The sequence below is a fragment of the Onychostoma macrolepis genome, chromosome 15 (genome assembly GCF_012432095.1).
Source record: "Onychostoma macrolepis isolate SWU-2019 chromosome 15, ASM1243209v1, whole genome shotgun sequence".
Classification (NCBI taxonomy): Eukaryota; Metazoa; Chordata; class Actinopteri; order Cypriniformes; family Cyprinidae; genus Onychostoma; species Onychostoma macrolepis.
The window spans coordinates 23,904,275-23,919,172 of NC_081169.1; the positions used below are offsets into that span (position 1 = coordinate 23,904,275).

General features: G+C 35.6%; 1 protein-coding gene across 4 annotated transcripts; it reads right to left on the reverse strand.

Annotated features, from left to right (window-relative positions):
* Positions 1-5,922: 5,922 nt before the first annotated feature.
* si:dkey-23k10.2 (NACHT, LRR and PYD domains-containing protein 12) lies at positions 5,923-14,455 on the reverse strand. 4 transcript variants are annotated; one of them, XM_058745202.1, is made up of 14 exons: positions 14,393-14,437; positions 14,218-14,255; positions 13,333-13,387; positions 13,059-13,146; positions 12,729-12,827; positions 12,425-12,523; positions 10,208-12,001; positions 9,766-9,939; positions 9,283-9,456; positions 8,998-9,171; positions 8,723-8,896; positions 8,466-8,639; positions 7,994-8,167; positions 5,923-7,912 (listed from the first exon to the last, which is right to left on the reverse strand). In XM_058745202.1, the coding sequence occupies exons 4-14, from the start codon at positions 13,085-13,087 to the stop codon at positions 7,717-7,719; spliced, it is 3,261 nt and encodes a 1,086-aa protein (XP_058601185.1). In that variant the 5' UTR covers positions 13,088-13,146; positions 13,333-13,387; positions 14,218-14,255; positions 14,393-14,437; the 3' UTR covers positions 5,923-7,716. The 4 variants fall into 4 exon arrangements, with proteins under 4 accessions (XP_058601185.1, XP_058601186.1, XP_058601184.1 ...); XM_058745203.1 differs by lacking the exon at positions 14,218-14,255 and having other exon boundaries at positions 14,393-14,455; XM_058745201.1 differs by having other exon boundaries at positions 13,333-14,424.
* Between the last annotated feature and the right edge of the window lie 443 nt (positions 14,456-14,898).

Consider the following 14,898-nt stretch of genomic DNA (forward strand, 5'->3'; position numbering starts at 1 on the left):
CAATACAAGTGTTTTGGACATTCAGTTCAATTGAAAATAGAGTGCTGCAGTGATCATATTTTATTTTATTTTATTTTTTTAGACCAAAACCCAGAAACAAGTTTGCATTTTAGCACTTGTGGTTCCATAATCTTGACGCCAATGTCTTTTTGTTTTTTGATTTTTGGTTAAATGCCAAAATAATTTTTGTGTAAAATTAACTGCAAGCTTAAGATATTTTCATGTTTTACTCTACAACATAAAATTAATCAGTAATGCTAACAAGTCTCTAAAAGGGACTAAAGAGGTTGTCAGGGACATTAAACAACATCCAAACAGGTACATTTTTGCATTTGTATTTTCATAATTCATGAAAATTGTATTTATTTATGAAGATTGCCATGATGAACAAAACGTGTAAGAATCATAAACTTTGGTTAGATTATTATCCGCAAATATTCAAAAGCCAATAGAAAAGTCCTATTGAGTTTTTGTTGAGGGAACCAGAGTGATGCTTACTTTCAGGTTGGCTCAGAAAATTTTGCATCACTCTATACAATGAAAGGGACACTACAAGCCAGCTGGTACTGATTGCCTATGGTCTTGGTACCTTCGCAGTCTGTTTGCCAAGATGGAGTGGATAAAGGTGTGTTCACATTTGGATGTAATCATTCCAGCATCCAGATATTGGAAACCAAAGGATGGTACATTTTTGAATGTTATACAGTATGCGGTTATGTGGGATCATTTCATTTCAACCTGCCTAAAAAAAAAAAAAAAAAAAAAGATAAAAAGAAACGTACATAAAAAGTATATCATCATGGGTAATTCTAGAGTGATTTTTAACAAATTCCTGAAAAAAGCCTCTGGTTTGGTTTGGTTCAGCTACCGACACAGACATCAGAAGACTACATCGGACAGTCAGGACTGCTGAGGGGATTATCGGTGCCCCTCTACCCAACCTCCAAGATCTTTATATCTCCAGAGTGAGGAAAAGGGCTAAGAAAGCCACTCTGGACCCCTCACACCCAGCTCACTCTCTCTTTGAACTGTTGCCCTCTGGCCAGCGCTACAGATCACTGAGCAACAAAACAGCCAGACACAAGAACAGTTTTTCCCCCCTGGCCATACCCCACCTTAACAGCACATAACACACCCCAGTGTACATCTGTAAATAACTCATTAAACCTTCATCTGTACATAGGACACATGCACATTCACAGTTCTGTCTATGGACATGTTTCTTTTCTGTATATTTTATTGTTATTACTATTGTTATTTATAATTTATTGTCTATTCTCTTCATTATTAGTGTTTTTTATTACCTTAATTTTTTATTACCTTAATTATATGGTGTCTGCACTATGTTTTTACTTTCTGTACTGGAAGCTCCAAAACAAATTCCTTGTGTGTGTAAACACACTTGTCAATAAAGCTCTTTCTGATTCTGATTCTGATTCTGGTTAACTAGGTAGACAGTGAGGTGTAACATTAACAGCATACCACTATAATATTCACACAAATACAGAAGAACAGGTGTTAAAATAAAAGACACTATATGACAAACCCTATACCTAAAAGAAAACTTTTGCATTTTTTTTTTAATCAAACAGAAAATATGTTATAAGTACAAGATCTAGCTGATCTCTGAGGGTAATTCAAACACACCCAAATTATAGTTAGGTTAACCACACACATGATGGCTATTAATGGTTATTCATTATCTGCAGTCTTCTAGCTGTTCCTTGCACCACTTCTATTATAACCAAGAACACATTTACACTTTATCAGCCATAATATAAAAAGTATTATGAGTATTAGTAAAAAAGTATTAGTATTACTACTTCAGATTATGCTGTCAAACTAATGGGTTTCCCTTTGGCTAACAGAATAGAACTAAACTTTTCTACAACTCCTGGGATCACAGCTCAATTTCAAATAGCTATCCGTGCTGGGGAAAGTTACTTTTAAAAGTAATGCATTACAATATTGCGTTACTCCGTAAAAAAAGTAACTAATTGCATTACTTAGCTGCTTTTTATGGAAAGTAATGTATTACATTACTTTTGCTTTACTTTTTGTCACCTGGGGTGGGTTTGCTTATTTGTTTTTTAATAGCAAAAAACTTTTTTTCACACCAAAAAATTAAATTAAGAAGCCTCCAGCTGAAGAAAATGCCTCTTCGTCTGCATGTCACTCCCATTTTCTCTCAACATGGGGACAGGAAAGGTGTCAATGAATCAATGGGAAAACAAAGTAACTGGCTTTACTTATTTGACAAAGTAATGCATATATTTCATTGTAAATTTAAAAGTAATGCATTACTTTACTAGTTAGGTTACTTGAAAAAAAAGTAATCTGATTACGCAACTCACGTTACTTGTAATGAGTTACCCCCAACACTATTGTGAGGCCAACTAATTCAGAAGCAACAGCTATGCTTATATGTTTGAGCATAAACAAATAATAAATCATACCTGTCTCTTTATAAAGTTGGTGTAGGTGTTAGACATTGGGAGAATATGCAAAAGAGATAAAGTTAACGTTTAAGCAGGCTGTGTGTGCCTCTCTAATTAAGGAAGCCCTGTTATCGTGATCTCTAATAGGCCTGAAGTAATACATCATGTATAAGGTAGAGAGAGTATGCCGGAATGCTGCTCTGCCCGGTGTAATAGTTAATGTGTTTCTATGGTTGTGAAGCTTGAGTAACTGTACACTGTAAACTATAGCTGCAGCTGCAAAATATCTTCAAATATTGCTGTGATTTATCCTTTTTTTCCCCCTTTCATTTTTCTCTCATTAACTTACTCTGAATACATTTCAAAATTTCCTCAGTAGATACGATCTTAGCTCACACACAACAGCTATACTCAGATTTGTGTGTTCCTGAGGGTTTAGAATCTTTGCTGTGTTTATAATGGAAGACTAGTTTACTTTTTACCGAGTACTGTGCTGTTAACACTGTATATTCATTATTTTTGTTTAATAGCAAGAAACACTGGTACATTGTGGGACCCAGTATTCGGTGCAGTGTGTTGTGATAAATACAACGCTGGTTTCAATGCATTCACAAAAGTAGTAAAAGTATTATGCTATTCTGAACATAGCCCTGGTTTAAAGTAAACTTCAATATATGAATATGACTATGTTCAAAATAGCATGCCACTCACTGAACACTACACAGCATATACTGTATGATGGCTGCTAAAACAGTAACATAAAAACAGTAGGCATTATTCCATAATAAATGCTGTCATGTGACCTTATCACATTAATTCAGTGAATGGCATCCTGTTATTATCTTACATATTAATTTTGCATATTTAATTACATTTTGCAAGAAAAAGTATTTTGGGGACAAGTAAAAGTTATTTTCAGTTATTGTTCAGTTATTTTTCAAATGTTTGATACATGGAAATGTGTATGTAAAGAGAAAGACATTTTATTTATTTATTGTATTGGAAGATGCATATTTTCTATGCTAAATGGAAGTTTCTGTCTTGTTTTGCCTCATTTGTTGTGTACTGATACACTGTGGATAAAAAAAAATACAAATATACTTAAGCATCGGAAATAATGTAACTAATATTTTAGTATGCTATTTGAAGTATAACAATTAAGTGTCCGGCTCACAACGCCACCTACTGGACACAGTAACACACACACACACACACACACACACACACACAACCAGCAAACTCTGAAATAAAGCGATCATCATTTTACGAGCTACAGAATAAAATGTCACTTTGATTAGGAGAAGTTCAGACAGGCGAGGAATTGTGAGAAAGAAAGACATTGCGTTGGTGGAAGATGGAGGCGTTTAAGTGACAACACAAAACACACAGAGGTGTAGCTGTAATATAATGAAACGCGCGGAGGGCAGTTAAACTATTGTGTGTTGGTGGGTGTATATAGGCTAGTGTTCCGCTCCGAGGATCGTGTTGCTGCTGTCGCGTGGCAAGTGTGTCTGACTGGAATGCGACGTGACCACATTACTTGACCCCTCATGCAGCTGAAGAGCTCACATCGCACCACATATTCGCAAATACAAACAATTAAATTCTTACAGCCACTAGGCCTATTGAATGGACAAATAAAATATAACATTTAAAAAGTAAGAAAGTGTCATTGTACAACAGAGGACTTTATCATTTTAGTCAATGATTGGCTGCAGAAAGACATTTGAAGCCTTGATCATCAGTCCTTAACCATTCAGCTGTCAATCAAATCGTTCATCCTTAACCGCAGCTTTGCACAACATGGAAGCTTATATCAACTATCCACCTTAAGAAAACACGGCACAGACCACACACTTTCATATATAGCCTATAGGGCCTGAAGATAAACTCACACTTGCACAAACAACACTTGTAACTCCGAATGCACCCAGTGAATATCCCTTAAAACACTTTTAAGACATGCTTACAAGCAGTGTTGGGGAAAGTTATTGCGTTATTACGTTACCTAGTTAAGCTACTTTTTATGGAAAGTAATGCGTTATGTTACGTTTGCATTATTTTTTAAAATCTGGGCTGGGCTTGCTGGGGTTTTTTTTTTATATATAAAATGTTCTTTTAAAAATGTAAAAGCCCTTTCACACCAAATGTGAAGTGAATGAGCCTCAGGCTGAAGGAAATGTAAATTCATGTCTGTACAGTAGAGGGCGCAGCTCAAACTAATTGCATGAAGAATATGACGCAAGAGAAAAAAACTATTCAACACTATTCAGCAATAACAAAAATGAAACACCAATGTGTCATTTTTGCTTATTAGGATGGTTGAATTGGATCATCAAAGGTAAGAAGCAAAAAGATGTTGGTTAAAAAAATGAGATTAAATACATAAATGATATTTGTCTTATTTAACATATTTGTTTAATATTCAGAGCTTGCATTTGAAGGTTTTTCTTCATTTTGAGGAATACTGAATCTGTTTTTGTTCAGGTAAAATGAGTAAATACATCGGTCTAGAACAGGGGTAGGCAACGTCGGTCCTGGAGTGCCGATGTCCTGCAGAGTTTAGCTTTCAACCCTGAAAAAACCCTCACCTGCCTGTAGCCCTAGTAATTCTGAAGACCTTGATTAGCTTGTTCAGGTGTGTTTGATTAGGGTCGGAGCTAAACTCTACAGGACAGCGGCATTCCAGGACCGACATTGCCTACCCCTGCTCTAGAACTACAGTAACATCATGTTCACACTGCACACACAACGCCTCTGCACTTACTTCTGGCTTCTCTCAACATGGCAACACGAGAGCTGTCAGTCACTACATGGGAAACAAAGTAACTGGTGTTACTTATTTGAAAAAGTAACTCAGATATTTCCTTCCAAATTAAAAAGTAATGCGTTACTTTTCTAGTTACTTGAAAAATAACTCATGTTACTTATAACCCCCAACACTGCTTACAAGTTTACTTAATCTGTCTACAAACTATTTCCATCAGTGTATTTACAAACATCACAGGAGGTCCTTTTTTTACCTCATGAACTGTTATGAACAAATGTCATTCCACTACATCTCAACTCTCATTTTCATTTTGTGCTGAAACTTCATTAAATTAATTTTTGGGTGAAAAAATTACTGAACCCTTTGTTTTGCTAATGCTAATTTCACAGATAGGATTTCATGTGTCCAGAATATATTACTTATACTTCTTAAATATTTTCACACTTTTGATTTATTGACAAAATTATTTCTTGTTTGGAAATAACAGTGATGTTACCTTGAAATTTACCTTCAAGTCTCGTGCATGCTGAATGAAGCATGATCTTCACTGGTGAATAAGAAATTTTGAAAACACTTTATTGCTGCAGACATGTTGGTCACAGTGGATGCTGTAATGCAGTAATACACAGTCTATATGATACACACACACACGTATATATATATATATATATATATATATATATATATATATAATATAATATAAATACACACACACACATTCAATACTTCAATATACATTTATAGGTCCTGATTAGCAGAGATGAGGAAACAGATGCAAACCAAGAGCCTCAGGAAAAAACACATTTTGAATAATCATTTTACTGAGCAATGATAAGGCATGCATTAATCTGAGTGTGTGTTTGTATGACGCTTCCCAGACTAACTTGACCAGTGCTCATGCTTAGATATTGCTTACCTATTATTAATATTCTGCAACAACAAATATATCTTTATCTATCTATCTATCTATCTATCTATCTATCTATCTATCTATCTATCTATCTATCCCACATGACCTTTGAACTTTACATTCCTTAACTCGCATCTGCTTAAGGTTGCCAACATGCACCTGTCATATACAACACATATGCATCCATACATGTAATAATAATATAACCTGCTCATCCTCAGATGTTTACACAGTTTATCCTGCTAATCCTTTGCAACCAATAAACATGGGAGTATGTGTCATCCTCAGTCATGTCTAACGTTAAACCTAGATTCAAATGACACAAATTTACTGAGATCTAAACCTAAATATCAGCATCATGAAAACAGATAAATGATTACTTATTGTATGGGGCTGTTGTCTTTGTTGTTGTCACGTTAGAGTGAAGTTGCACTTGCGTAAAATAGAATTAAATTTTAGAACTCTTACAGATTGATAAACAGCTCCCTCTAGTTGTCTCAAGCGATGTCTACACTGAAACACATTGGTTGTAAACAATTAGAAACCAGAAATTGCTGGGAATTTCACAAATCATTTAAATAAAGTAACACGTTGAATTAAACGTCCAATTTTAAAGTATAAAGTTTGGTATTATATATTATTATATATTTAATTATTTTTTGTGGACCAAAGTGGTAGGATATTTCCCAGAAGTAAATTCCTCTTCCGGCCTCTCCATTAACCTCCTGTAGACTGTTGGCAGTTTAATTTAAGCAGTCTTCAGTAGGTCCTTTCAATTTAGATTTTCCTGATTATGTGTTCGTTTTTTGAGGAAAAAAGGAAGAGGGGGAATGAAACTGCGCTGACAGCGTGCAGACACTAGGTGGCAGTAGTTACCGAATCACCGCAGCGTTCTGCAACGGGACTAAAAATGTACACATATTATTATTAAAAACGTATTTTAGGTTTGAAACGGGTGGAATTTTATACTGTTGAATGCTCGCCGGTTTCATAAGCAATTATTCAAAGCAATCCTTCCACTACATTTGCCAGCATGCAGGACAATAAGGGTCAGAACAACGCTCAGTTCAGTTCAGTGTCTGTGCAATCAAGTCAACCTACAACTTTGTATAAGCTACATTAATTTTAATACAATTGCATTCTGCACATATCAGTTTAGCTGTTACATAGAGAAATTAACAGACACAAAAGACAATTCATATTTTGAGAGAACCTTACAAAATTGCAAAAAAGTAAAAAAAAATAAAAAGTAAACAATCAAATTAGTTAATAAAATCAAATCAAAGTGCAATGGCATCTAGCTAGCTAGGAGGACTTAAATACAACTCATGGATATATTGTCCAGTTTGTTGCTTATGTCCTTGTGGCATGAAGATGTGGAAAACTGACAGAGGTGAGAGTCACTAGAGAACTACTACTAGGCTAACTCAATATTAAATAAAACTCAGTCTAAAGTACAAAGACTTAAAAAAGCTGGAGTGAAAGGTCTCATAATCAATCTCTTTACATTTTCATATATATATATATATATATATATAATGATAATTTCAGTGCAGAAGAATAAAAAAAAAAAAGTGTATTTCTTTAAATACTGGTCTCTAAAAATGATGGTGTCCATACTGTAGTTTTTGGAGTTTATAGTTGGGGTCATTCTTCATAGCAGAGAACTGCTGTATTCTTGAATCTCCTAGATTGTTCATGAACAGATCTAGTTCTCTGAGGTGTGAGGGGTTCGATCTCAAAGCTGATGCCAGAACAGCACAACCGTCATCTGTGAGATCACAATATTCAAAACTGCAAAGACAAATTGTGATTAAGGAGGATTGTTTCAGTCACCCTATCAGAGAAAATATAGAGCAAAAATAATGATCTTACCGCAGTATCTCGAGTTTGCAATCCGGCTTCTCCAGAGCGGTAGAGAGCATTCTTACCCATAAGCTTCTTAGTTTATTTTGAGAAAGATCCAGCTCTCTCAGGTGTGAAGGGTTTGATGTCAATGTTGAAGCCAGAGCAGCACAACCTTCCTCTGCAATTGTGCAATTCCTCAGTCTGTAGAGAGAGAGAGAGAGAGAGAGAGAGAAACAAATCTTAATGCTATTGTTGGTTTTTATACACATTGGGATTTTTTGGTAAAAATACATAAAGTTGTATCAAATAAACTAAATTCTCCTTAAAGCTCTCTTGTGATCTTGCTAAATAACATGATCATTAGATGTAGTAGGTATTTTCATTAAAGCACCACATTCGCACTTTATATACACTGTTAAAAAAGTTTAACATAAATTATGGCTCTGTCTGTGCTGATATGATGAATTGCATTTTCAGCATGATTTTGACTTTAACTTACCGCAAAACTTCCAATTTACAGTTTGGATCCTTCAAAGCATCAAAAAGTGCTTGCACACCTGAGTCACCTAGTTTATTCCAACCTAGATCCAGTTCTCTCAGATGGGAAGGGTTTGATTTCAAAGCTGAACCCAGAGCTGCACAGCCCTCATTAGTGAATTCACAATGGTCTAACCTGCTGAGAGAATTAAAATAATCTGTCTCTAGCTTTGAAACAAAGGACTTTTTTTTGACAAATGTGATGAGTGATGATCTTGCCTGAGCATCTCAAGATTACAGTCAGAATTCTCCAGATCAACACATAATGTCTGCAATCCAGTGTCTCCAAATTTATTTCCAGACAGATCCAGCTCTCTCAAGTGTGAGGGGTTTGATCTCAGAGCTGAAGCCAGAGCAGCACAACCTTCATCTGTGATACCACAATCCCTCAACCTGCAGAAAATATACAGCATACAGTATTCATTAAATGTATCTGTGTGTGTCAGTTATGACTCTCAATACATCTATTATTAGTTTCTGTGAGATAACCTTACCTCAATATCTCCAGTTTACAGTGAGGGTTCTCTAGTCCTTCAGCGAGATTCTTCATTCCTGAATCTCCTAATGTATTCCCAGACAGATTTAGCCCCATCAAATATGAGGGGTTTGATCTCAGAACTAAAGCCAGAGATGCACAACCATATCCTGTGATACGACAAAGTCTCATCCTGCAGAGGAAATGGCATCAGATCTAGGTTAATGGACACATATTTATGTATGGCAACAAAACAAAACTAAATGTCAAAATATGTTTTAGTATAATTTAGAAGTAATCTTACCACAATTTCTCAAGTTTACAGAGGGGATTCTGTAATTCAGCAGAAATAATCTTCAATCCGGAGTTAGTGAGTTTATTTCCAGACAGATCCAGCTCTTTTAGATGTGAGGGGTTTGATCTCAGGGCCAAAGCCAGACAATCACAACCCTTATCAGAAACATCACAAAACTCCAGTCTGCAAAAAAAAAAAAGAAAAAGAAAAAGAAAGACTTCTTCTCAATATCAGTTTTACAATAATTGTTTTTTTTTTCAGATGATATGCGGGCCTTGAAACAAGGTAAATTTACATGATTACTTGCCTATTAAGATCTTTCATAGATTGCACTTAACTGTGTATTTTGTCTTGTTAAGCACAAACTATATTTACTACTTCATTGTTATTTCATTTTTGCAATAAAGAAATTAGGTAAATAAACCAAATTTGTGAAAATGAAAAAAATAAAAAAAATGAGGAAAATAAAAAACAAAATGAAGAGAAACTTACTTCAGTGTTTCCAAACGACATTGAGGATTTTGCAGGCCATCACAGAGTAACCTAAGTCCTGAATCACTTACATTACTCTGAGCCAGGTTCAGCTCTCTCAGACATGAGGTTTTTGATGTAAGAACAGAAACTAAAGTGATATAGCTTCTTCTTGTTAGGTTATGATCACCAAGACTGCAAGAAAAAAACAATTCCCAGCATGTGCATGTATAGACATTATTGAGTAGATTAATTCTGGAATTACACAAATCTTTTAGATTATACTGTTTTAATTAAGATTAATTGAACTTCTAGATTAACTGTAATAACAATGCACAAAAATCTTGTGCATAACAACATGAGATAAATATAAAGACTAAAAAGGAAGACATTCCATTATATTATACTATATCAATTTTTTTATTATACATAAACTTTAACAATTATTATTGGCATGACATACTTTGCGGTTCTGGATGCTTTAAGCACTGGTTGTAGCCTTTGAAGACTTTCATCTGGCAAGACATGTGTCCAAACGTACTTCTTTAAATCAAACACATCTAGTTTTTGCCCTGAGGTCAGCAATACAAAGACCATAGCTGACCACTGTGAGGCTGTCAGTGTGGTCTTTTTTTCTGACCCTGATTTTAGGTAATGCTGGATTTCCTCCACTAGTGAATGATCGTTCAGTTCATTCAGGCAGTGGAACAGATTGATTGATTTCTCTGGAGGATTCTCTTTGATCTTCTGCTTTATGTAATTAACTATTCTCTCTTTGCTCTCAGAACTGTTTTCTGTCTGCGTCAGCAGGCCTCGTAAGAGAGTCTGATTGGACTCCAGTGAGAATCCCAGAAAGAAGCGAAGGAAAAGGTCCAGATGTCCACTTGTACTCTGCAGAGCTTTCTTTACAGCTCTCTGATAGAGGTCAGACATTGATATTGAACCTTGTATAACACAAGTCAGAACACTGGGTAGAAGACTAGGTTGGTCTATCATATTTATATTTTGATTCACAAATGAGAGGTACACATATAAAGCTGCAAGATGTTCCTGAACACTCAAATGAACAAAACAGTAGACTTTCCCCTGAAACAGCCCTGATTCTTCTCTGAAGATCTGAGTGCACAATCCTGAGTACACAGACGCTTCTTGTACGTCAATGCCACATTCTTTAAGATCTTCCTCGTAGAAGATCAGATTATGTTTCTCCAGCTGCTGAAAAGCTAGTTTACCCAGTTTGAGAACCATGTGTATATCTTTAATGTTCTTATCATAGGCCTTCTCATGCATAGTTCTCATTTGAATGATCAGGAAGTGTGTGTACATTTGAGTGAGAGTCTTGGGAATCTCGCCACTCTCTGTTTCTCTCAACATCTCCTCAAGAACAGTGGCTGAGATCCAGCAGAACACTGGGATGTGACACATGATGTAGAGGCTCCTTGATGACTTCAAGTGTGAGATGATTCTGTCGGACAGGACCTGATCACTGATTCTCTTCCTGAAGTATTCCTCCTTCTGAGGGTCATTGAAGCCTTGCACCTCTGTCACTCGATGGACACACTCAGAGGGAATGAGATCAGCTGCTGCTGGTCTGGAGGTGATCCAGATGAGAGCAGAGGGAAGCAGATTCCCAGCAATGAGGTTTGTCAGCAGCACGTCTACAGAGGCTGATTCAGTCACATCACACAACCTCACGTTTCTCTGAAAATCCAGAGACAGACGACACTCATCCAATCCATCGAAGATGAAAATGATTTTACTTTCATTTGAAGAAAATTCAAGTTGTTTTGTGCCCATGAAAAGTTGCAGAAGATCTTGAAGACTGAATGTTTGGTCCTTTATCAAATTGAGCTCTCTGAAAGGAAGTGGAAATATGAGGCGAATGTCCTGATTTGATTTCCCTTCAGCCCAGTCCAGAATGAACTTCTGCACAGAGACTGTTTTTCCAATGCCAGCGACTCCTTTAGTCAGCACAGTTCTGATGGGCTGTTTTTGTCCAGGTAAAAGTTTGAAGATGTCATTCAAGTTGATTGCCGTATTATCTGTTGTTCCTCTCCTGAATGCAGTTTCAATCCATCTGATATCATGTTCATTATTGATCTCTCCACATCCACCTTCTGTGATGTAGACCTCAGTGTAGATCTCGTTGAGAGGTATGAGGACACTCTGTCTTGATATCCCTTCACACAAACACTGAAATCTGCTCCTCAGATTTGATTGGACTGCTTCTCCAATTTTATCAAGGGGTGAGGCAGCACTGGAAAATAAATAATACATTTTATTATACATTTTAAACCACTAGCAGACCATTTAATCATTTAAATATATATTATTTAATTAAGGAGATTTTAATACTCATAAAATGTAAATTAATTACAAATAAACAGATTAAAAATGACTAAATACAATAACCAGCAAGATAGAGGAGCCTTATTTCCCACTCATGATATAACTAAAGACTCAAAAGTAATATAAATGAGGATTTAATCATGTTGATATTTTACCTAGATTCTTTTAAATCCAGTGGACAACTCACAGACTGATCACTCCTTATAGACTTTTGGTTGGGACATGAAGAGAATCTTCCCTCTTTTTTTAAAATGTATTGTTTTAAATGACATTGCATAAAACTAAAAACTGAAAAGTGATAGTGAGGAAAACCTAATTATTATTAGTGTACCTGGATTCTTTTAAATCCTCTGGATGACCCATTGACTGAGCACTCCTCATGGATGCATGGCTGGGACATGGAGATGCTGATCTTCCATGCTGCTTTGATCTGCAGTGAATCAGAAACAACATTAATAAAGTGGATTTAATAGTCACATCTGTGAAATAGTCACAAGCATGAGATATACATTCACAATTGTAAGACAGAATTGGGACTTCTTTTTTCTTTTTTAAAATCTTGATTTAAATGATGTTGCATAAAACTCAAAAGGGATAGAGAGGAAAACATTATTATTATTAATATAATAATTTACCTGGATTCTTTTAAATCCTCTGGATGACCCATTGACCGTTCACTCCTCATGGACTCATGGCTGGGGCATGGAGATGCTGATCTCCCTTGCTGCTCTGAGCTACAGTGAAACAGAGACATTACAACAATAATTCAGTGGATCTCCCTGTCATTCAGAACTAAGAGCTGCATAATGAACTAGGTGTAATTGTGAGAGAGAGAGTAGACATTAAAAAAATAAATGTGTAATTGAGGGATATAAAATATTTTGACTTTATTTTTGTTACATAATCCTAAAGACGGATAAAGTTTTTAAAACTAGTTAAAAGGGAGTTTGATTATGATCATTTACCTGGGCTTTTCAACCTTGAGTTGATCCATTGAAGGATGACTCCTAATGACCAGGTCTTGTTAAATCTGATCTCCCCTTCTGGATTGTGCTTCAGGAAAATAGAAATGTTGATTAGCTTTAGCTACCAGACTAAAGACTGAATATTACACGAAGTAAGAAACAAATTTGGCCATTACAATGTAGGCTATTAATTAAAAGTATTAATACAAAGTATTAATTGAGGGTTTACACCCACACAATAAGCCAAGCATTCATTCATTACTAGCTTACTTACTTGTGGGCCTCAGTATTCGGTCACATTTTCAGAACTCATTCCAGCTACAATGATTCTGCAAATAAACCAAATAAAAGTAATACTAACAAGTAAACCACATAGTCACAATATGGCCAGAAACCCAAATCATTCAACAGACTATACCAGCCTATATGAAACAACATAAAATAGCGACAAATGTAAGTAATGCAAAATACTGGACAGTAGTCACGTAGCCTACTGTAAACATTCAGATTCCTTTTTGTTTTTAAGCAAACTTATCTCTCAAAACAAGTGTTGTTTTTGTCAGAGTAAAAGGTAAAACATGTAGTCCAGCTAGTTATGTAGGCTACGTCATTGTATGTAGCCTATTTGTTTAGATAAACTGATACCGAGTCTTCATAACTGAAAGTAAAACAAAAATAAAGCAAATAAATAAATAATAATACAAATAATAACTCAATGATTGTCTTATTTCAGTATAGGCTATATAAACAACATTCAATTCACATCTAGCCTAATATGTTAGTCTGGCTGAACCAATTGCTTTTTGCAGGTTAAGGAAACAAAAGATGAAAATCAAATTCAAAACACCTTGATAAAAAAAAGTGACAAACGAATGTTTGATATCAAGCTAATAAAAAAACAGATATTTTCACCAATCCAGCCAAACTAACGCTTCTAACATTTATGCCTCTTCATTTACAGCTCTTCCATCATCACTCACCCTCACAAAGATCACGAGGATCCTTGACAAACCAGTTTCAGCTTTTTTTTTTTTTGTTAGGCAATGCAAGGCTTCTTATTAAACTACTTACAGTAGCCTATTAAACAATTTTTTTTTTATATACAGCTATTTGGCTTAAATTGGCCTGAAACAAATTACTCGGTATTTATTGCGCGTACCTGTTCAATCATGTTTGTTGTAAAGCACCTGTGATCACCTGCGAATTAAAGTCATTCAGTAAACATTTGGCGATATGAGATTAAGTAATAAGTAGCCAATTTCTTTGCGGTTTTCAGCTCGAAGAATTTCAAAACATTAACCAATACGTAGACTATACCAATAACCACGACCTACCTTTTATACTGACCCTCTTGTGCAACCTGAGTAGCTACAGAGTAGGCTACTGTAAATGTTTTCACTTTCTGATTTGCCTACGTCTTATCCAAACAACAAGTCAATGGGTGTACACAAGTACAAACAATTGCTACATTGCAAAAACACCTTGGGCCTCATTTATAAAATGTTGCGCAGAAACCGTCCTAACTTTGATCTTACGATCGTTTCTCAGAAATGCGTACGTGCGATTCATAGAACAGAAAACGAGCGTACGCGCCTGTTTCAGATGTGAAATCTATGAATTGCAAATTATCTTGAACTTGTGCGCAATTGAATGGTTTCAGCTCTCTGCCTTGTAAACGACTCCTAATTAATATCATTAACATATAAAATATCACCAATCATCATAATTTAGAACAGCGACCTGCAAGAACAGCTTACATTTGAAAAATTCTGCATTACTCCGACAATAAAAAGTGCGTACGTCTGCTCTGACCTTGACGTGACGCTAAGCACTTTTCCAC